Source organism: Bos mutus, chromosome 28, assembly GCF_027580195.1.
Source record: "Bos mutus isolate GX-2022 chromosome 28, NWIPB_WYAK_1.1, whole genome shotgun sequence".
Lineage (NCBI taxonomy): Eukaryota > Metazoa > Chordata > Mammalia > Artiodactyla > Bovidae > Bos > Bos mutus.
This window is the reverse complement of record NC_091644.1, coordinates 36,416,422-36,437,704: the sequence shown is the minus strand read 5'-3', so window position 1 is coordinate 36,437,704 and position 21,283 is coordinate 36,416,422. Positions and strand designations below refer to the sequence as shown.

General features: G+C 39.0%; 1 protein-coding gene across 1 annotated transcript in view; it reads right to left on the bottom strand.

Annotated features, from left to right (window-relative positions):
* Nucleotides 1–21,283, bottom strand: part of HEATR1 (HEAT repeat containing 1) — a 50,528-nt gene that overhangs the window by 20,485 nt on the left and 8,760 nt on the right. The window contains 15 exon segments of the mRNA XM_070364751.1: nt 1,434–1,592; nt 1,984–2,153; nt 5,883–6,075; nt 7,050–7,186; nt 7,334–7,517; nt 9,346–9,537; nt 10,109–10,182; nt 10,185–10,229; nt 10,583–10,794; nt 11,759–11,847; nt 12,311–12,406; nt 17,412–17,519; nt 18,876–18,993; nt 19,406–19,516; nt 20,786–20,888. Of these exon segments, the coding sequence (XP_070220852.1) occupies nt 1,434–1,592; nt 1,984–2,153; nt 5,883–6,075; nt 7,050–7,186; nt 7,334–7,517; nt 9,346–9,537; nt 10,109–10,182; nt 10,185–10,229; nt 10,583–10,794; nt 11,759–11,847; nt 12,311–12,406; nt 17,412–17,519; nt 18,876–18,993; nt 19,406–19,516; nt 20,786–20,888 (1,991 nt within the window).

Here is a 21,283-nt window from a genome sequence, read left to right as displayed (position 1 = left end):
AGCGGTGGCATTAGATTCTCACAGGAGCATGAACCCTAACCTTAAAGTCAAGGCGGACTATCCCCAAATGGCCACAAAACAGAAAGAGAGTGCACAATAAAAGTAATGCACTTGAATTATCCCAAAGCATCCCACCACCCTTCTGTGGAAAAACTGTCTTCCACAAAACCAGTTCCTGGTGCCAAGAAGCTTGGGGACACTGCTTCATAGAACAAGACTGTCAACTCCTAGTTTACACTGTATCAGGAACAACACAGAGCTGACACAGGCCATCTATTTTCTTGGCCTGGACAATGTAATGAAATGTCTTTTACTCCATTTTATCCCTCTTTTGGGCTTCACTAGTGGCTTGCTGCTGCTGCTAAGTCGCTTCAGTCATGTGCGACTCTGTGCGACCCCATAGACGGCAGCCCACCAGACTCCCCCGTCCCTGGGATTCTCCAGGCAAGAACACTGGAGTGGGTTGCCATTTCCTTCTCCAATGCAGGAAAGTGAAGTCGCTCAGTCGTGTCCGACTCTTTGCGACCCCATGGACTGCAGCCCACCAGGCTCCTCCGTCCATGGCATTTTCCAGGCAAGAGTACTAGAGTGGGGTGCCATTGCCTTCTCCATCACTAGTGGGTCAGTGGTAAAGAATTCAACTGTCAATGCAGGAGACTCCGGTTTGATCCCTGGGTTGGAAAGATCCCCTGGAGAACGAAATGGCAACCCACTCCAGTATTCTTACCTGGGAAATCCATGGACAGAGGAGCCTGGCAGGCTACAGTCCACAGGGTCACAAGAGTCAGACTTGACCTAGCGACTAAATAACAACACTACCCCTCTCTTACTTCTCCAACTTGCAGTCAATTCCCAAGACTGGTAAGGTCCAGAGGAATTTTTGGAACACAAGGATAAGGAGTTTTCTCTGGCTTACAAGCACAAACCATCACACAAATGGTTCATAAACCTCTTTCTTTCGTAACACAGGCTTCCCTGGAACCATAAAGCTCTGTTTCTCCCCCCGACCTCTCTAGAAATGTACAGCCATGTGTATTTTAAAAAAGAGTAAACAATTTTGAAATATACATAGACTTTTATGTTCAAATATTATTATTTTGTGGAGATTTTCACCTGAGAATAAACACAAACTGTTTTTCATCAATGCATTGTCATCAGTTCTCCCTGTGATTTTAAAATTCATTTAACATCAAGTCAATGATGAGGCAGGGATAACACACAATTTTAAAATGGACAGAAATGCACTACTGCTTGTTTTTTGTACCCTGTATCTTTTCCCTCCACCTCAGCTCTTCTCTCACATTAATATGAAAGTATTCACGCCTGAGTGTGTATATATATAACTCTCACGCAGTCTTGTACACACATGACTAATTAAAATAATCTTCACTAACATCACCTGCAATGGATACAGCCCACTAAGTTACACATACCTCATTGTTGATGTCCTGAAGTACTTTCATCAAGTCTTTTGTAACGTAAGATGGGCAACTATATACACAATGAAGGAGGTTTTTCAAAGTTTCAGATAACTTCTGATGAGATTTCAGCTTCTTTTCACTCTGCAGTTCCTCAAATAAAGTTGCCAAGTCCTAGGATACAAAAAAGAAAAGTGGCTTAAAGAAAAAGGGGCAGGGGCTCCATGTGCTACTCAGGGAAGATGCTTTCCCAAATGATGCAACACAGCTCACGATTTTTCATTTCCCCTTGAAATCTGAATAGGAAATGGTATCACTACCCGTCTGGTAGCTTACTACCAACACTGGTCTTTTAGCCAGTGACAAGATAGCAGAAATGCAACATGATACTGCTATCTTTTTAAGATTAGAGGATAAAGATGTGCAGATACTGACATATCAATTTCTAAATTCAATGACTTAGCCAATCAAACGCCCTGCAAAGCAGAACGTCAACGAAGGGGAGAATGGCTCATGTGTCCACAATGGTCTGCACACACTCCATCTTCTCTGCCACTGAGTTTACCTGAACAACGTAGGTGGCGTCTGAGGTGATCTCCTCTGCTTTAGGAACCACGTGATCTATGACCAGATGAAACTGGGACGCTACTCCACTGAGGGCCTGGAGACAGTGAATGGCAGCCCTGCGCACTTCTTTTATGGGGCTACCCAGATTAATGAGTAGAGAGATCACCACTAAAACCAAAGGGAAAAACATTTAAGTAACAATTGAAAACACTGAAACAGCATAAAATTGCAACTTTCCTCCCAGCACAAACCCCCTCTCTGAAGTCACTGTTTAATCCTTTCACTACCCTAGAGAAATGCTAGATGTATAGTGGTGTGCTTGTCTGAAAATACATGAGACCAGAGCACACACGTCCTGCTCTGCACAGCCGCTCTCACATCTCAGTTACACCGGGAGTGTTTCCCATACCACCCCTGATACATACACAGCTACAGGAAAAGCCTTTTAAAATTGTACACAAACGCCAGATCGTGTGGTCCGTATTTTTAAAAACTAGTACCTTACTAGTCAAAGTTTAGATTGTTTCTAGTCTTTTGGCATTAAAACCGCTGCAACAAACGCCCTGTACATACACCCCTGAGCAAGTGTGCAGAGGAAATAACCCGCTCGTGCATCAGGCTTGGCAGATATGTTGTCCTGAACTGATGTTTGCTTTCACATTCTTTTGGACGTGGTAACTTTATAGCTTTACAGAAGACTACTTTCTTCTAGCTTTATATGTTGCTTAGAAAGGTGCTCTCTTTAAAAAGTACCTACCTCTATATTTAGATAGTCATCATATGTACTCCACATTTTCTAACACTAAAGCTAAGTTTTCTTTTTAATGTGCAATCTTTAGTTCAGCTCACATTTTTGTCTAAGGAATAAGGCTGGAGTCAAACTTCTTTAATATTTCCAAATGACTAGCCAGATGTCCTGCTTAATATTCAACCTAAGAACCCCACAGACCTGGGACGTCAGCTTTATCATTCATACATCTCACTAGTACTTGAAAGGCATCTATTTCTGCCAACTAGAACCATGTTCAACAAAAATGATGAATTTAACAAGAATGCTTTTGTTTCCCCAATTATGTGGCAAAAATACTAGCTTCTGATTTGAGAAGTATTTTCATCATGTTACTCCTATTCTGCTGTCACTTAATTAGGAACAGTTACTGATTTTTATCTCATGCCTTTTCAGATCTTTGGACATGATTATATGAGTTTTCTCTAGCCAATTACATAATAGAGTTCCTAGTTTTGAACCAATTTTGTCCTGCTGGAATGAACTCTGGGGAAATGTTTATTCTCTAAAATAATGCTCCTGGACCCAACAAATATTTTATTTAGAACTATTGCATTATTATTCAAAGCACCCACTGCCTTTTGTCTGTCAGCATGTTGTGCTGGTTTTAAACAAAATCTGGAGGCTTTCCTTCATTCTATGCCCTGCCCCGCTCAACAACACTGAAATAAACTGGCTTCAAGGATCTGGTAAAATGAATCTGTGAAAGCAACTGAATCAGGGTTTTTTGAAAGAGAAGTCTCTGGGATAAACAGAACTAAATTCCTTTTATAGTAGTTAGTTATTTATGCTTTATTCCATGCTATTTACTGGGGCAAATTTTGGTAATTTTTATCTTGCTAGAAATGATCCATTCTATATATACTACTTCTGGAATGCCAAGAAACAGTATGACAAGCGTTCATACCTTTCTGAGGTCATATAAAAGTTAAATTTTCCTGGTCTCCAGAAAATTAATTTATAAAGTAAAGCCAGAAATGAACAGCTGAAGAGTTGAATTCACACAAAGGGCAGCTTCAGGCCCAGGTATCTATTTGCTAGAATTTCCAGTCCTTTCTCTTTTTCTTTTAAACAAACATCATGTTTTTTGTAATTATATGAAAACAAATACCAGCCAAGATTCCTTATGGATAAGGTATGACTAGAAGCTCACTGCAGAGAAGGAAATGGCAACCCACTCCAGTATTCTTGCGTAGAGAATCCTGTAGACAGAGGAGCCTGGTGGGCTGCTGTCCATAGGGTTGTACAAAGTCAGACCCGACTGAAGTGACTTAGCATGCATGCATGCATTGGAAAAGGAAACGGCAACCCACTCCAGTGTTCTTGCCTGGAGAATTCCAGGGACAGAGGAGCCTGGTGGGCTGCTGTCTCTGGGGTTGCACAGAGTCGGACACGACTGAAGTGATATAGCAGCAGCAGCAGCTCACCGGACACTCGCAGTCGAGTGGCCTGAGGACAGGTGCAATGAGTAAGCGCCCTCTCTCTGGGCCTAGGCGATGCTAGTGGTCCTTGAGCTTTCAAGCAGAACGGAACGTGCCTCTCCTGTTTTTAACAGAGTCCTGTGACACGTCTAGGGAGCATAAATGCAAAAGTACTTTAGGAAGGGGGAGGTGACAGAAAGCAAAGCAGCAGGAGTACGAAGGGAGTTCATCTTGCCGCAATACCACAGGAAAAGTTAGGTCCTTTGTCGTGCTGCCTACAAAGAGACATGGCCCTCACAAGCCACTGCCTTTGATGCTAAAGGATAGCACATTTATTTCATACCTAACTAAAAAATCTAACTACTTGTGACTTTTTTTTTTAAAACTCACAAGTTTAACAGTGGATAACTATTTTCATAAAATATGGCATATCTCCATATAAAATATTCTGTAGACATTTAAAAATATATAATTATATATATTAATATAGAAAGATGCTTACAATGTATTCATTGAAAAAGTTTAAGAAATGTGCAGCAAGTTCACATCCACCTGCCAACACAGGGGACACGGGTTCGACCCCTGGTCTGAGAAGACTCCACATGCCACAAGGCAACTAAGCCTGTGTACTACAACTCCTGAGGCTGGAGCACCTGAGAGCCCGTGCTCAACAGGGAAAGCCACCGCAGTGAGAGGCCTATGCGTTGAAACTAGAGGAGCCCCTGCTCATCACAATTCGAGAAAGCCTGCATGCAACAATGAAGATCCAGAGAGCCAAAACATAAGTTAAAAAAAGTAAGACCATTTAAAAAGAGTGTTTGCTTTCACAGACCACTTATAAAGAGCGATTTGGGAAGACAAAATCAAGAGCATGTTCAGATTTCCCACGGGCCACTCTTTCCTCTCATACTAAAATGATTCCATCATCCTCATCAACTTTCTCACCTTCAGTCACTATAGGGTCTGATTCTGCCAGATCCTCTCATTTGTCAATAACTTTATAAGTCAATCCACTTCTCAAAATCGTATTCATCAACTTTATGAAATTCTGCATGTTTTGCAAAATTTATAATTTCACTTATAAAAAAACGTAAGTTTTATTTTTGGCTGTTTCATTACTGAGTGCCCAACCTGAAAATTACTTTATACCAGATAAAACAGATAAATCCATAAGGGTTGCCTGAATGGAGACCAATTTTATATGATCAGTTAAATGCTGAATTGTATTAAGATGGTTTGGTTTCCCTAGATAGCCCTGTTACTACTCAAAAAATGAACAGTTGGATAGTAAAAACCCAAAATTAATCACCTACCATTTTTGTTACCTGTTTTGGCAAGATTTTGCAATTGATATTTAGAACTTAAAAGCAATATAAAAGTAACTGCAAACAAACTACAAACAGTCTGCTGCTGCTGCTGCTAAGTCGCTTCAGTCGTGTCCAACTCTGTGCGACCCCATAGACGGCAGCCCACCAGGCTCCCCCGTCCCTGGGATTCTCCAGGCAAGAACACTGGAGTGGGTTGCCATTTCCTACATATACACAAATACACACACACATACCCCTACAGAGAGAGTGTGCACTCACACTAATAAAAACAAATTCTCCAAACCACAACCTTCATCCATCTCACACAGAGGAAGCATTACCAGCTGGTCATGACAGAACAGGACAAGGCTACTTGTAGTACCTGGAGAAGATGCAGATGCCAGCTGATGTTCGCACTGCGCCTTCTGAGAAGACAGCAGGGCACAGCCCACATAAAGAGCTTGCGTCTGCAGCGCTGCTGTCACTCTGCAGTTGAGTGGATTTGAAAGGCTAGAACCATAGGTCCATAAAACAGAAAGGAACTTGAATAACTGAAAAACATCTTCTAAATGTACCTAAAATAAAAGATAGTGAAGTTAATTTTAGTCAAACAGTATGTAAAGTCTTAGTCACTCAGTCGTGTCTGACTCTTTGCGACCCCATGGACTGTGGCCCGCCAGGTTCCTCTGTCTGAGGGACTCCCCAGGCAAGAAGACTGGAGTGGGTAGCCATTCCTTCCTCCACGGGATCTTTCCGACCCAGGGACTAAACCTGGGACTCCTGCATTGAAGGCAGATTCTTTACCATCTGAGCCACCAGGGAAGCCCTTTACTCAAATAAGTTGGTTCCAGATCTTTCCTCTAGTGTACAATTACAAAAAACAATTTACTGCAATGTTTTGCTTTGTCTAGTCACTTTAAAATTCATCTCTGCTGGGTACTTTAACCCACTGGGAAGGATATAGACGAGTTCAGAGGACTTACTGGCAGTGGTATTCAGAGGACTTCTCTATAATTTTGGGCTCAAACAATGAAAAGGATGAGGTCACCAAGCAGACAACGCAGACAAGAATGATGTTAGGAAGCCTCACTGAGAAAGTACTTTAAGGGCGGAGTGACCCATGTCAACTGTGTCAAACGCTGTTTAGAGGTTAAGACAGGATAAAGAACTGACCACTGGGCCTGGCAGCAGGGAGCTCACGGTGCTGTGACGAAATCTCTCCACCGAGTGGCTCTGCACATCCTGAACTGCCTCTCTGAACCACAGTTTCTCTCTGGTAATGGCATTAGTCAGCCAGATACACTGGGCTGTTGTGATTATTAAATACCTGAGCAGGACTAATACATTAGGAGGCCGGCAGCCATGTCAGTCTCTGTCCAACCTCCGGACTGCTGTCATGATTCAGCACAGCTTTACCAGCCTGCCTCCATCATCACGCACTTCACTGCTTAAAGGTCTGCTTTCTTTTTCATTAAAAACTACCAAAACTGAAATAATTTATAACATCATCTTCAAGGGAAGAGTATGTCTGAAAAAGATGACCTGGTACCTTTACGAAGAGTTTCATCAGAACCCGAAAGTGAATGGCATCAGCACCACTGAGAACCGTCTCAAAGAGCCCAATGAGCAGACGCAGGTAGTCTCTGCTGTCTTCTTGCAGCTGTTCGGGATTCCACCATGTATCATCTATGGGGACGCGAAGAGAATGGGAAATGGCGCATAAGCTTATGTGAATACACCCTGGGAACTTTTCATTCAAGACAAAGAACACTGGAGAATCAATACTTCAGTTTTCCACAGTATCACACTCAAGGGATTCATGGCTTGTCTTACCTTTAGGAAAAGATTTAGGAGCCTTTAGAGTATGAATAAAATTTTTCAGTGAAAACAAGAGTAAAACTGAGTCCTCCACGGCAATCCGCTGGGCAGTTTTGAGCTGTTTTACGTAATGTGCCCACAGCTCCAATGGTATCCCTCTGTCCATCATCAGCTCAAAATGCCATTCTGAGGAGATCTCCTTAAATGTTAAAGCAGAACAAAAACAGCACTAATTTAAAGGTGTCCTGAACATGACTTATAGAGATGGACTGCAATGGCTGTACAATTGTGTAATTTGCAAAATTTTGTCTATACATGTATTTGGGTAGGGAGATTAGTTGTTTTAATTAGATTTTTGAAGATGTCTAACCATCACTATTCACAAGAAAAGACACAAATAAGTTCAGCGTGGCTTCATTTTATCTGTGTTTTCTTAAAACCCATCCCTAAATCAAATGTTATTCCTGTTAATTATGCTTTATCAAATAAAGGGTAGGCATGTTTCTAAACAGAAGATAAGGAATTGCATTTCCAAGAGATCCTTGAAGAGACTTTTCTCATTTCACACTTTTACTGCTGATCTGAAGAATAATACATGGTCAAATCCCCAGATTTGCAGATGATTCTAAACAAGAAGCATAAAGTTAAGGTGCATAGGAATTACACTAAAATGTCAACAGGAAGCATGAGAAGTGGTGCAGGAAAATGACAAATGAGACTCCGCAAGGCAAGTGCAGAGTAGTAACTTGGAAGTAAAATAACTCAAAGCCAGACTTTCAAGATAATGGCTCTGGTGGTGGATTTCACTGGCTCAATGTGCTGCTGCTGCTGCTGCTGCTAAGTTGTTTCAGTTGTATCCGAACTCTGTACGACCCCATAGACGGCAGCCCACCAGGCTCCCTGTCCCTGGGATTCTCCAGGCAAGAACACTGGAGCAGGTTGCCATTTCCTTCTCCAATACATGAAAAGTAAAAAGTGAAAGTGAAGTCGCTCAGTCATGTCCAACTCTTGGCGACCCCATGGACTGCAGCCTACCAGGCTCCTCCGTCCATGGATCTACTACAGCCAAAAAGATGCTCAAAACTTTCAGAAAGGGTATCAGATATAAAACAACATGTTATCTATCCATTAATAAAATGCTCAATTTGTCCATACTTTACCACTGAAACAAGTAGAGTCCAGGTCACCATGCATTCAAAAAAATAAAGAAGTTAAGAAGGGCTCATCTGAACTATGTTTAATCTTTTTTTGGCTGAGCCTCATGGCTTGTGGGATCTTAACTCCCCGATCAGGGATCAAACCTGGGCCCCAGCAGTGAAAGCGCAAAGTCCTAGCCACGAGACCACCAGGGAATTCCCTGGGCCACTTTTTTAAAATATGAAGCTTCATTTCTATAAAGTTTACAAAAATTTAGCTATAATGGCTGTGATAGAACTTATAAAATCCTAAGGGTATAAATGAATGTGAAAAAGACGAGATTTGTTGAGCAACTCCTACAACAAGGAACACAAGAAATAAAAATGACACTACTGTAAGACGCTATTTATGGCAGATATTAAAAGAAAAAACTCTGTAACCTCAAGGTGTGGTAGTAGGTAAAAATATCAATATGTAAGACTGTCAAAGATAATAATATGCTTGCAAAATCCAAATAAAAATAATACAAAACATCTATTTTAGTAAACAACAGAACAAAACAGTATTATTCAAACAGTAATGTATCTAGTGAATTCCTTATCACTAGATGTAGTTAAGTACAACTCGGAAAATGGCCCAATAGAGATAACACAGAGTAGAGTCAATTATCAGACACAAACACCGCAAACCTGAAATCCCACTACTTAATCACATTTCCTGCAGAAGGAAGAGAGTGCCTAATTCATTACCTACTACTACAAAAAGCCACTTCATATTCTACTCCTAGAATCCAAAGACTCAGCATCTCAGCCTCCAATTTTCAGCTCTACTGTGACTGACAAAGTGGTCTCAACATTCGACTCTCCAGAGACTCTGCACTCCTTACTTACCACTGTAGTAATGACATTTTCAAGCTTCTTTATTTTTTTCTGCAACAAACTGAAGACTCTTGTTGCAAATGGAAAGTGAGTTTCTTTCAAGGACGAACAGCAGGAGACAAGCACAGCCATGACTACGTGAAAAGTCACTTTCTGCTTCAAGCTAAAGGATTCCTTCTCTCCAACACCTATTAAATCCTCTACCTTGAAAAATAAACCAACTCCATTAATGGTGGCTTTCGGTTTGCATAAAAACAATTTTCTCAACCTCTGCCTATCTGGGTATCATTTGTTCTATATTCAGAGATGATAAATATAAAACCTTAAAAAAGTAATAAGCATTGACTTCTAATTATAAAAATAATTTGAGAAATTACAATGAACATAATTGCACCTGCCAACTAGATAAATGTTTTTATGTTTTTAAAAGGTTTATTTACTAAGGCAAAAGAAAATTTCTTTCAGATTATATTTTGTTCTTTTAAGAAAAATATGACTTTAATACTTTAAATGAGAGGAAAAAAGATTAAAAAGTATACATTATATTCCTACTGGTCCAATAAACAACACAATGAAATAAATTCTCCAAAATGTTAAAGATTTCAAACATCTGCAAGATACACTAAATAACACTATATATTTTTAAAACAAAACAAAGTACTCAAGAATGGAAAAGTTATTTTAAATAAAAGAAGAACCTAGTAAAGTAACCACTGAGAGTCCAGAAAGCTTCTGAGAAGGAAAGCCAGGGTGTGGACTTCAATAGCATACCTACCATCTTTAACATTGAAGAGGGATTCCCCGAATTTATATTGTCAGCCAGCAACTCAATCATCTTCTGATTCGCTCGCCAATTAGTTCTTCTGACTTTGTGCTTTTAATCACATTTTCAAGAGCTGTTTAAAAAAAAAAAAGAATGCATATATAAGAATCAAACACCAGGGGCTCTTATGTCATCAATGTGTCTGCATTCACTTGAATGCAGAGTAGGGAATTTAGGCAAAAGTTTTACAATCTTCCTGTGAAGGTGTGCTTTTTATTTTTCTTTTCATACAATTTAGAATTCATCAGTGGGTGAGCTTCCTTTTCAAAGTATACTTTTCATATTAGCAAAAAGTTTCCAAATTCTTGCTGGCATGTAACATAAACGATTTCAAGTAACAATCACTGTCCGTTTTTACTTGTCATTATCTTCCTTCTTTTAAGGGTCACTTGTTCACTTTTTCTGAAAAACAGCTTCATCTCTTACCTTCTTTCCAGCCTCTTAATAAAGGATGCAAAGAGCAAATTCCCGATTTTGATAAATAAACAGCCATTTTCATCTCAGCAGATTCCATATCGTCAGTGTTGATGATCATAAATGGCAACAGATGCACCACCACCTGATTCGACAACTGATCGTTTTCACCCAGTACTTCCTCTTTAACCAGTATGCCTGCTGCCATCTCAAGTACCTTGTACCTAAAAGATACATAAACACATTTGGTTGAGATACATTAGAGACTTCAGTTCAGCAAAAACTCATCATTATACTTTCCCAGCTCAACTGACACAATCCTGGTCTCTTTACCAAATACATTACTAAGAAACATCAAGACATCACTTAAAATCCATGCTAACAAAGGGGTTATTTGGAGCATGAATTTTAAATCAATTCTGTCAAATCATATTTTTTTTGAAAGTGAAAGTCGCTCAGTTGTGTCTGATTCTTCGAAACCCCATGGACTTAGTCCCTGGAATTCTCCAGGCCAGAATACTGGAGTGGGTAGCCCTTCCCTTCTGGGGATCTTCCCAACCCAGGGATCTAACCCAGGTCTCCCACATCGAAGGCGGATTCTTTACCAGCTGAGCCACAGGGGAAGCCCAATTTTTTTTTGACAGATCATTAATTGTAACATAAAACATAGATCACACTATACTATGTCTCAACTCCACTAGAAATCCAAGATTCACTCTTAAGTTCAAAAAATAATATCTGAACAGATATTATGTTCTGTTCAACTACATAGGATATAAAAACTTGTAAGACACGCTCTCATTCTCTAAAGAGCTTAGTCAGTTTTCCATGTAAAAAGCGTAGATGCCAAAAATGAAATAGTAAAAGCTCATCAAATATTACAAAAAGTGTCATGTGCCTCTGAGTCTATTTTTTATTTAATGTATTTGTATTTGTTTTTAGTTATAAAGTATATTATTATTGTTAAAAAAAAAGACCCCACAAAATTATATAAAGTAAAAAATTAAAGTCGCCTCCCATCCTACTTCCCAGATCTTAGCATTATGTCACACATTATATTTCTTTTTCCATTTTATTAAGAAAAATTTCGAACACAGAGAATATTATGGCCCATACAAATCCAAATAAAAGTGAACTTCATACAAGAATTTCACTAATTTATTTGTAAGAGGAGATATAAATACTTACCATCCCCTATTTTTTGAAAGTTCTGCTCTTTGAAAGAGATTCAGGAGATGTGAAACTGTCACTTCTGAACTAAAGTGTTGTTTGAAAACCTAGAGAGAAAAAAATAACCATGGGTAAATTTTTACTTGCTTCAAATATGGTCTTATTAAACTTTAAAAAATTATGAATTATAAAGAATTTATCCCCTCCAAAAAAAGAGAATTTATCTCCCAAGAATCCCAAATTTACAAGTTTAAAATCCCATAATTTAAAAGTTGTATGTGAGCAGTTTCTCAAAAGTGGCACTCAGGAGCCAATTTCCCATGAACCTCGGGAATTTACTATTAATAAAAAGCACTTTTCCATTTTAAAAGAACTTCCAGATATATAAAGCTGTGTAATCTAACTACTCCTATGTGCTCTCCCCAATTAAAAGTCTGTGATCTCAACAGAACTATTTCCAAAAAAGAATAATTTACAAATATATTCCTGCCTAGAGGTGATTCATGTGAGAAGGGTAAGTAAATATTGACAAGCAAAACATGCACTTCCATGCACAACAAAGTCACTCACCTCAAAAGCACTTACAGCCGACAAAACGACATCCACACTGTCATCACCCAATCGGGTTAAAATGGCTTCTTTTATGAAAGACTCATCGATACTCTCCTGAACAATGGGGAAAAATTAATTTAGTTGTTGCTATAATCTCGAGACTTTAAATTAGAAAGGAAGTATGGTTTTGTGAAAGGCATTCCAGAATTCCAGTCAAGGAACACAGGCTCTGCTGCCCCTGGTGCAAATTCAAAACTAAGCACACATGAATTGAATTTGCACTGAACTAGTACTCTTGCCTGGAAAATCCCATGGACGGAGGAGCCTGGTAGGCTGCAGTCCATGGGGTCACTAAGAGTCAGACACGACTGAGCGACTTCACTTTCACTTTTCACTTTCATGCATTGGAGAAGGAAATGGCAACCCACTCCAGTGTTCTTGCCTAGAGAATGCCAGGGATGGGGGAGGCCTGGTGGGCTGCCGTCTATGGGGTCGCACAGAGTCGGACACGACTGAAGCGACTTAGCAGCAGGCCATCTCTAGAAGTCCTTTTTAGATGAATAATTGTTTGGTACAAACTTTTTCCAGTTTCCACTGAAAATATAACATGTGTAATTGAAATGCAATTTTTATTTTGTAAAAATGAGAGAAAACCTACATATTGGGAGTGCAGAGATTACAGAACGAGACTGTCTAGGTTGAAATCCCAGCTCTACCACTGGACAAACTATGAGATCTTGAGTAAGTTACATAACCTTCCTAAGCCTCATTATTCTCATCTATAACACAGGGCTAATAACAAACAGTACGTCCCTCAAAAGGCTGCTACAGGATCAAATAATACATATCAATGCTTAAAACAGTGCCTTAGACATCAGCAGTGTTAAAATTAAGCATATTAATTTTCATAGTTTTTATAAGGATGATGACATGCACTCTGCCAAAAAAAGTTCATGTTTTTCTTTTAAATTATGAAAGAAAATAAAACATAAAATCATTCACAACAAAAATGTAAGCCTCCTTAAGAAATAGAGGAAAACAACAGAATGGGAAAGACTAGAGGTCTCTTCAAGAAAATTAGAGATACCAAGGGAACATTTCATGCAAAGATGGGCTCGATAAAGGACAGAAATGGTATGGACCTAACAGAAGCAGAAGATATTAAGAAGAGGTGGCCAGAATACACAGAAATACTGTACAAAAAAGATCTTCCTGACCAAGATAATCACGATGGTGTGATCACTCACCTAGAGCCAGACATCCTGGAATGTGGAGTCAAGTGGGCCTTAGAAAGCATCACTATGAACAAAGCTAGTGGAAGTGATGGAATTCCAGTTGAGCTACTTCAAATCCTGAAAGATGATGCTGTGAAAGTGCTGCACTCAATATGCCAGCAAATTTGGAAAACTCAGCAGTGGCCACAGGACTGGAAAAGGTCAGTTTTCATTCCAATCCCAAAGAAAGGCAATGCCAAAGAATGCTCAAACTACTGCACAATTGCACTCATCTCACATGCTAGTAAAGTAATGCTCAAAATTCTCCAGCCAGGCTTCAGCAATATGTGAACCATGAACTTCCGGATGTTCAAGTTGGTTTTAGAAAAGGCAGAGGAACCAGAGATCAAATTGCCAACATCTGCTGGATCATCAAAAAAGCAAGAGAGTTCCAGAAAAACATCTATTTCTGCTTTATTGACTATGCCAAAGCCTTTGACTGTGTGGATCACAGTAAACTGTGGAAAATTCTGAAAGAGATGGGAATACCAGACCACCTGACCTGCCTCTTGAGAAACCTATATGCAGGTCAGGAAGCAACAGTTAAATTGGACATGGAGCAACAGACTGGTTCCAAATAGGAAAAGAAGTACTTCCAGGCTGCATATTGTCACCTTGCTTATTTAACTTATATGCAGAGTACATCATGAGAAACACTGGGCTGGAGGAAGCACAAGCTGGAATCAAGGCTGCCGGGAGAACTATCAATAACCTCAGATACGCAGATGACACCACCCTTATGGCAGAAAGTGAAGAGGAACTAAAAAGACTCTTGATGAAAGTGAAAGAGGAGAGTGAAAAAGTTGGCTTAAAGCTCAACATTCAGAAAATGAAGATCATGGCATCAGGTCCCATCACTTCATGGGAAATAATATGGGGAAACAGTGTCAGACTTTATTTTTTTGGGGCTCCAAAATCACTGCAGATGGTGACTGCAGCCATGAAATTAAAAAACACTTACTCCTTGGAAGGAAAGTTATGACTAACCTAGATAGCATATTCAAAAGCAGAGACATTACTTTGCCAACAAAGCTCCATCTAGTCAAGGCTATGGTTTTTCCAGTGGTCATGTATGGATGTGAGAGTTGGACTATGAAGAAAGCTGAGCGCTGAAGAACTGATGCTTTTGAACTGTGGTGTTGGAGAAGACTCTTGAGAGTCCCTTGGGCTGCAAGGAGATCCAACCAGTCCATTCTAAAAGAGATCAGTCCTGGGTGTTCATTGGAAGGGCTGATGCTAAAGCTGAAACTCCAGTACTTTGGCCACCTCACGCGAAGAGTTGACTCATTGGAAAAGACTCTGATGCTGGGAGGGATTGGGGGCAGGAGGAGAAGGGGACGACAGAGGATGAGATGGCTGGATGGCATCACTGACTCGATGGACGTGAATCTGAGTAAACTCCGGGAGTTGGTGATGGACAGGGAGGCCTGGCATGCTGTGATTCATGGGGTTGCAGAGTTGGACACGACTAAGCAACTGAACTGAACTGAACCCAACTGAATATAGCTCTCCCTGTAGGTGGTTAAAAAAAAAAAAAAAAAAGTAAATAATCCTATAGAAGAAAAATGTAGATCAGAAGGGAAGGTTGGGAGAGAAAAAGTAAAATCCTTCAAATCCACAAAACTAAGTCAAAGTATAATGTCAAATTTTCCTCAAAAGCTAACAAGTAGCCCAATAGCTCAATCTGGAATTCGAGAACAGAACCTACTTGTGTCCAGACATTAATGGAGAAGTGAAAGGAAATCAATGCATGCGAAGACAGACATTAACTGCAATTACAGTACCTAAGCCTGTAAGTTGAACGTACGTATACACTGCCCTTCACTGAAAAACTAACAAATCCAGGGTAGGACTGGATTAAGAGTAAAAGAAGGATGCGAATGACTTCAAGAATATTAGGAGATTTCAGGAACTCCTTTCTTATTCTACTCACTAAAATCTTCCTATTACAACAAAGAACAGTATTCATTGAGTTTACTTATCCAACCAGTCAGTAAGACAAATCTACCAGCAATTTATGAAAGAAACATAATTTGTACCAGATCAGGAATGAATCAAGCAAAGCAGTATTTTTCAAATATGAGTAGATCAACCATTTTCAAAAGTAAGTATAACCGTTTAAAAATCTGAATTAGAACATTTTCAAAATATTTATAAAGTTGTAAGTTAAAAGCTAAAAAACTAAAAAAAAAAAAAAAAACCAGTCGTGAATAAATTTAAAGCAGTAATTATGATTAGCTGAAATTAAATTCTACGTGCACTATGAATCTGGTTTTAACGGCCACGACACAAGTTTATAGAGTTCAGCCTGTTCACACTGCTATGTGCTGTGAAGAAATTTCTCCTACTGTTTTTCTCTAGTCCAAAAATTTCCCAAATATGCAAGCGGTAGAGCATGAGGTGATTTTAGATATTACATAGATGCACATTCTTATTTCCAACTGTACTAACTATAATAAAATGTACATACAATTAGCACTTCAAACTCATGATGTAAAAGCTATGTGAAACAGATGAAGAGGATAAAGAAGTACAAGCCTACTAGGCATAAATTCAGTAAGTTACAAGCAGTTAATTCATAGCACAGGGAACATGGTCAATATTTTATATTTACTTTGCATGAAGCATAACCTATAAAAATACTGAATTACTAAGCTGTTCACATGAAATATAATACCGTACCTGAAACTATTACAACATTGTTGGTTAATCGGCTATACCCCAAAACAAAATCAGAAGTTAAAAAAAAAAAGAAATATAATACTTAAATCAACCATTATTGTTGTAGCTTAGTCACTAAATCATGTCCGACTCCTTTGTGACCCCATGGACTGCAGCCCACAAGGCTCCTCTGTCCAGTGGATATCCCGGGCAAGAATATGGAAGTGGGCTGCCATTTCCTTCCCCACGCGATCTTCCCAACCCAGGGATCAAACCCAAGTCTCCTTCATCGGCAAGCAGATTCTTTTACCACTGAGCCACCATGGAAGCCCCAATCCACCATATTTTAAGAAAACAAACAATCAAGGCTATGTGAAAAGCAGTGAGTCCATTTAAAAGAAGCTACAAAATAACATCAGTTGTAAGCTAATACAGCAAAAAAATGTGGCTGAATGACTAAAGTTTGGAAAATACCACTCTACTCGAATCACTGCAAAGTCTTTGTAAAATACTATTTGGGCATAAAAGCTTTATTTACAAATTACGTCAGCTTCTGTACTTAAATTTTAAACACAAATGAGACTGGCAGGTACCAAAACTGAACAGGGTCCCAAAAGCTATCATTCTGATATCCTCAAATATGTTCATGTTAAGTAAGACTGTCAAATTCAAATTTCAAAACTGAAAACTCAGATAATTTGTGACCCTCTATAAATTCATCCCTAATACCAGTTTGAAAAACTCTCAATTAAAGCTAACCTAATCATCTGCAATGTGGAAACATATTGATAACAAATTGCTACTAGGACATGAAAGTCGCTCAGTCGTGTCCGATTCTTTGCGACTCCCTGGATTATACAGTCTATAGAATTTTCCAGGCCAGAATACTGAAGTGGGTTGCCTTTCCCTTCTCCAGAGGATCTTCCCAACCCAGGAATTGAACCCAGGTCTCCCACATTGCATGTGGATTCTTTACCAGCTAGGACATATACAGGTTAAAAATGGTGGCTTCCAGTACGTATGGTCCTAAATCTTTGTCCAATGAACTCGCATCTGCTTTATTAGCTTTACCTCTATAATTAAACAATATTGATTCTAGGTGGTAACTTCAATTTCTTACTCTAGAATTACACTGTTCATCTCAAGGATAAAAACATCAAAAATCAAAGCTATTTGACACAAACCTCTGGTGTTGTCATGACATTTTTCAGATGATTAATGGCCAGAAGTCTCACAGGAGCAAGCGGATGATTCAGACTGAGCATCAGGGAGGTATCAGAATCTGCTAAAAACTATAGGATTCATCATAATTAGCAAATGATCTCACCATTAAATCTGAGCAGCATATAATCAAGAATCAAAGAAAACCACACCACGCTGACATATTCAATAACCATCTAATTTCAGAAAGCAAAATGTAAAGTAAACCAAAAGTAAAGAGTAAAGCAAGATCTTTGCCTCCAAAACACAGTATGATTTGTAAATAGATACAAAAATCTGTACTGTGAATGCTGTGATTTCGTGTATGCTGCTGCTGCTAAGTGGCATCAGTCGTGTCCAACTCTGTGTGACCCCAGAGACGGCAGCCCACCAGGCTCCCCGTCCCTGGGATTCTCCAGGCAAGAACACTGGAGTGGGTTGCCATTTCCTTCTCCAATGCATGAAAGTGAAAAGTGAAAGGGAAGTCGCTCAGTCGTGTCCAACTCTTAGCGACCCCATGGACTACAGCCTACCAGGCTCCTCCACCCGTGGGATTTTCCAGGCAAGAGTACTGGAGTGGGATTTCGTTTATAGTTGTGTCTATATGTAGGTTTAAATCAGTGAAGTAACTTATGAAGTGATTCTGTGTTCTTTATGCATGTCTGATGGCAAGGTGAAAAACACCTAAGATAAACCACTGGGTATTAGCACCTAAATGAAAATATGTATCAAAAAAATTGATCACTTAAGAGGGACTGCATTTCATCTATTAAGAAAATGATGTGACACTGGAGTTGTTGACAACTTCATTTATTTATGTAATTAGACTAAGAAGGAAGTCTATCAACCTGTGATCTGGAAATGAAATACCACTAAAGATGAAAGTCTAATTATGGAAGAGAAAAACCAAAACAATCACATTTCTCTTCATAACAATTGTTTTCAAGGCAAACAATAAGAACTACATAAATGTCTAACTTCTAGCATAAAGACTTGGGGCAAATTGTCCCTAGAAAATTTCTGAAGTCCGAACATAATCATGAAATAAAATCTATTTCCCTTTTCCTAATCAATGACTTAAATAGCCACATGTGGCTGGTGGGTGCTGTGCTAAGAAGTGAAGATGCAGGAGAAAGATAAGGATCTCTAGAAATCTAAGTTAGGCCATCTTTTGGTGATTGCTAATGAGCATTAGACATAAAATTTCCAAATAACACTTTTCCTGAAATAAGCATCAGGTTCACAGTTATTTAAAAATTACTGTACCTTTCTGCAATTACTTAATTCCTGCCTCAGAGTCTTACTTCTGGTAACTAAGGCAAACTGAGTAAATCTTCTCTCTCCATGGAACTTCTCAAACAGAGGAGTGAAGTAGCAAATTTCCTTCCCAAGCTCTTCAAATAATCCCATGAATATCCGTGTCACAAATCCCCTGAAGAAAAAGTTACCTGATACTTTCCTCCACTTGTAGAAAGAGAGATAAATTGGTGAAAAAGCTCCTGCTTTTTCAGGTCTGTAATTTCCTTTAGGCGTTCCTCTAGCACAGCATCTAATGTTTTGGGGTATCTGGGATGAAATTAAAGAGTCAGTTCATTATTCTTAATAAAGTTATTAACTACACAGACCATCCAGGTATAAAAGGAAAAAATTTAACTTTTTAAAAAATTACTGAGATTAAGACTCAAATTTTTGACAAACGGAATATGTAAAACCAAATGACACTAATTGAGTTTGTTATTATGACTATTTCAACAACAGTCTATATAAAAAATTATACTCTCCATAGTCCCCATACCTTTATTCCCTCTTATATTTCAAATATATTTAAATCCTATAATTGTCCCTTCCTGAAAGGTAGAAAAGAAAAACAATCCCTTTATAATTCCTTCACTTTATTAAGTAACTTGTAAATCATCTCTTTATAAAACCAGAGGTACACATTAATAAGTGCACACACACACATATACACACAGCTTACCTGCTTTCTAAAAGTCTGATAAGTGGAAGAAACTGTTCATTAAGCAAAGATACTTTATCAGAATCCACTTTGTCCTGGGAACTATATGAAATATACTCTTCAAAAAGAAGGCTGCAAAACAAAACAAATACTAGCAGGCATGAGAGTTACTATGTATTGAACCCTACTACATACTACGTGCTTTAGAATGTATTATCTCTGTCAGACCTCCACAGGGTAAAAATTAGATTAATTTTACGGGTACAAAAACTCGGACTAAGAAGTCTTCTAATTTGCCTGAAGTTAAACAAGAAGAGCAACAAGAGGCAATACTCAGTGAGCACTGCTACTGCTGCTAAGTCACTTCAGTCGTGTCCGACTCTTGTGTGACCCCATAGACGGCAGCCCACTAGGCTCCCCTGTCCCTGGGGTTCTCCAGGCAAGAACACTGGAGTGGGTTGCCAGTTCCTTCTCCAGTGAGCACTATTATATCATAAAAAGTGGAGCACAGTGTTCAAGCCCTGTCTGAATCCACAGCCAAGCTCTCAACAGTACTTTGCATATTTAACCTCATTTAATTCACAAGCCAACATGGGAGCAGGGTGCACAAATAAATAACACACCCTGTAGACAGGTACCTGCCCAACGATACACAATGACAAAACCAGATCCACACAGCCTGACCTTCAGAACTTACTACTCTACTTGCCTGGAGGTGATAAGAGGAAGGATTTAACTTATGTCTGGGCTTCCCTGGTGGCTCAGATGGTAAAGAATCTGCCTGCACTGCAGGAGACCCAGGTTCAATCCCTAGGGTTGGGAAATCACCTGGAGAAGGAAATGGCAACCCACTCCAGTACTCTGGCCTGGAGAATTCCATGGACAGAGGAGCCTGGCGGGCTATAGCCCATGGGGTCACAAAGAGTGACTGAGCAACTAACACCTCCACTTTTTTTCTGACTACTATGACTACATTCTTTTCATTGTATCAAGTTGCCCTTCTACTAAGAAAAGAAAACGGGAGACTCTCAACTATCTTTACTTAGTGGTTTAAGTTTCTTAATGACATTTACTGATTACCAACTGTGATATATTGTTTCTTGCATTTTGGTCCACTTAGTATGAGGAAATTTTAAACAACCACAAATTACATTTAATATAACCCAAATTTATCTTCACTATTAACTCTGCATGATCACATATATACATTAAAGATAAACAAGAGAAATTACTTCTTTTCTGTTGCCACAATCACTTGACTAAGTACTTACAATTAAATGAACATGGACAAAGCAAAAAATACATTATAAAGGGATACTGGAAAACTGTTAACCAACCCTGAGAAGTATACTTAGCCACAGAAATACAAATATCAAAAGCATGTCAAAAGTAAGAGCTTACCCAGCCAACAAATGGTCTAAGTTGTTCTTCAGCGATATATTTGTAAGTATGGCTTCTAAGAGTCTCCTATAGACTTGACCATCCATCTCTTCAGTTTCTTCTCCTTAGCATACATAACAAATTAAAATTGACTGGAGAAAAATGTTTTTGCATGTGCATGCTATTAGGTTTTTTATAGCAGAAAATCTTTCTACAGGAATAACTTTAAGACATATATCCACATCCAGCTTTATACCTATTTTCAAGTTTACTTCACCTATTTGGTCATTTGTATCTTTTAAAATCATTTTGTATACATCACTCTCATTTATCCTTTACTTGAAATCCTCTAAATTTTTTAAAAACAAGTACTATCATGCCTCTCTCATTAATGAAACAGAAGTCCAAAGAATACAGTCTTTCCCCAAGCCACATTACAAGCGGTGGAGCTGGGACCTGAATCTACACTTCAATAAACTACCTGAATACAGGCTACACTTTCATCTCAATGCCTCCTTA